General features: G+C 34.6%; 1 protein-coding gene across 1 annotated transcript; it reads left to right on the forward strand.

Moving 5' to 3' along the window:
* Positions 1–567: 567 nt before the first annotated feature.
* On the forward strand, positions 568–1,884 carry LOC110625348 (zinc finger protein ZAT5). Its single transcript, XM_021770970.2, has one exon. The coding sequence runs from the start codon at positions 805–807 to the stop codon at positions 1,804–1,806; it is 1,002 nt and encodes a 333-aa protein (XP_021626662.1). The 5' UTR covers positions 568–804; the 3' UTR covers positions 1,807–1,884.
* Positions 1,885–2,107: the final 223 nt, after the last annotated feature.

Below are 2,107 nucleotides of genomic sequence, written 5' to 3' on the forward strand. Positions count from 1 at the left end.
TAGGAGCATAAATTAACACTCTTCATAAATCTCTCAACTGTACAATTACTCGGTGAAAACGAATTTAGTTTAATTTGATGAATAAATAATAATTATATTTAAAAAAATTAAAAAATATGTAATTTCGTTGATTTTTCACTTGAAATTTATAATTATTTTAAAATTTATAATTTAATTTTATGTCGAAATAGCATATTATTATATAAATTTTATGTTTATACAGAGTTTAAAACGTTTTTTTTTTATTTTTTCCAAAGAAAGAAAAATAAGGGTGGGAGATTTTTGGAGGTGGGTTTTTTGGTATTTCTTGTTTTAGTTATAAGGTTAAGTGCGTTGGCAAAGTGTGAGAAAGAGAGTATGAAGCGGAATTAAAATTAACAAACTCTCCTCTCTCTCCCAAACATTTTTCACATTGGAAATTGTCTCTAAATTTAACAAATTTTCAGTTAGCTTTGTTATTTGATATCAATCATCTCTTTTTCTCCTCAATTTCCAACTTTAATCAATACCCACTATTTATATCTTTTTCTATTAGATAATGTCTTAGGCTACTATCATTCACACTTCTCTCTTCTTCCTTTTGACTCCATAAAACTATAACCCAAATAAAACCAATCTCTCTCTCTCACACACTCATTTCCTTTTTATATACCTTCTCATATTCTCTTATTCATTCACTATTTTTGTACCATTTTTATATATATACATCCCAACTCCCCCAACCCCTTGCTTCCTCCTACACCCCCACCTATCTTCTCTTCCCCTCTTCTCTCTCACACACATATTTCAGGTGGTGTAGGAACAATGGAAGCTCAAGAGGATATCACCAACAATAACATCGTTAGGGGAAAGCGAACCAAACGACAAAGGGTTCAGTCGCCAATCCCTTTTGCTAGTCTGACTAATAATTCTTCGACCGGAGATGGAGATGGAGACGGAGATGGAGATGGAGATGGAGATGTTTGTACTAATGGGAAGATATTTACGAATATGTCACCAATCTCTTCTCAAGAATTCCATGGTAGCACCCAAGAAGAAGAAGATATGGCTAATTGCCTTATTCTACTTGCTCAAGGCCAAATTAGTAATAATTTCAAACACTCATCAACAAAGCAAGGTGATATTGATGTTGCCGGAGTCCCCACTGTTGCTGCTGTCATCACCACCACTGCCACCAACAACAAATTTAATAGTAGAAAGTTCTTGGAAACCGGGTCTCCGGGTTCTGGCAAGGCTGGATACTATGTTTATGAGTGCAAGACTTGTAACCGGACGTTCCCATCTTTTCAAGCATTGGGAGGACATAGGGCTAGTCACAAAAAGCCTAGGAATGATGAGAAGAAGCAGTTTGGAATATCATCTGATGAAGAAGATGGACACTTGAGAGATATAATTTCTCCTCTTTCTCTTCAATTGATTAATAATAATAACAAAAACAATAGATTTATTCACAGCAGTGGCGGTCAAACCAAGGCCAAGATTCATGAGTGTTCCATTTGTGGTGCGGAGTTCAACTCCGGCCAAGCTTTAGGCGGCCATATGCGGCGGCACAGGGCACCTATAGGGGCAAATAATAGCACAACCTTGGCATTAACACCACTGGCCGTAGAATCTGAGGAACCCAAGAAAGCAAGAAACCTACTTTCTTTGGACTTGGATCTTAATCTTCCTGCACCAGAAGATGACATACTCTCCTTTGCTTCCAAGAAACAAAAGCAGCAGCAGCAGCAACAACATCAACAAGAACAGCAACAGAAATCTTCTCTTGTCTTCTCAGGCCCAGCTTTGGTGGATTGTCATTACTAGAAAAAGGTTTACTTTTTGTTTTCTTTTTCTTTTTTTTTTTTATGTTTATATAATTTCTTCCAAATTCTTTACTGGAGCTTCATCTGAAACACTGATGATCATATAATTTGTTTTTTTTTTCCAAATTCTTTTTTGTACAATTCAAAGAATTATAATTAAGATTCTTTTTATTCTTTCAATTTATATAAGTTTGATAAATTCTTTGTAAAAGCTTTAGTCAATTATTCATGTTTCTCAAAAAGAGAACTCTCTCTAATCCATAAAAAGCTCATGATGATTTTTTTTGTCTTTATGAATTATT

Source organism: Manihot esculenta, chromosome 10, assembly GCF_001659605.2.
Source record: "Manihot esculenta cultivar AM560-2 chromosome 10, M.esculenta_v8, whole genome shotgun sequence".
Classification (NCBI taxonomy): domain Eukaryota; kingdom Viridiplantae; phylum Streptophyta; class Magnoliopsida; order Malpighiales; family Euphorbiaceae; genus Manihot; species Manihot esculenta.

Coding starts and splice junctions, on each gene's coding strand:
- LOC110625348 (XM_021770970.2), top strand. CDS start 805: ATGGAAGCTCAAGAGGATATCACCAACAATAACATCGTTAGGGGAAAG.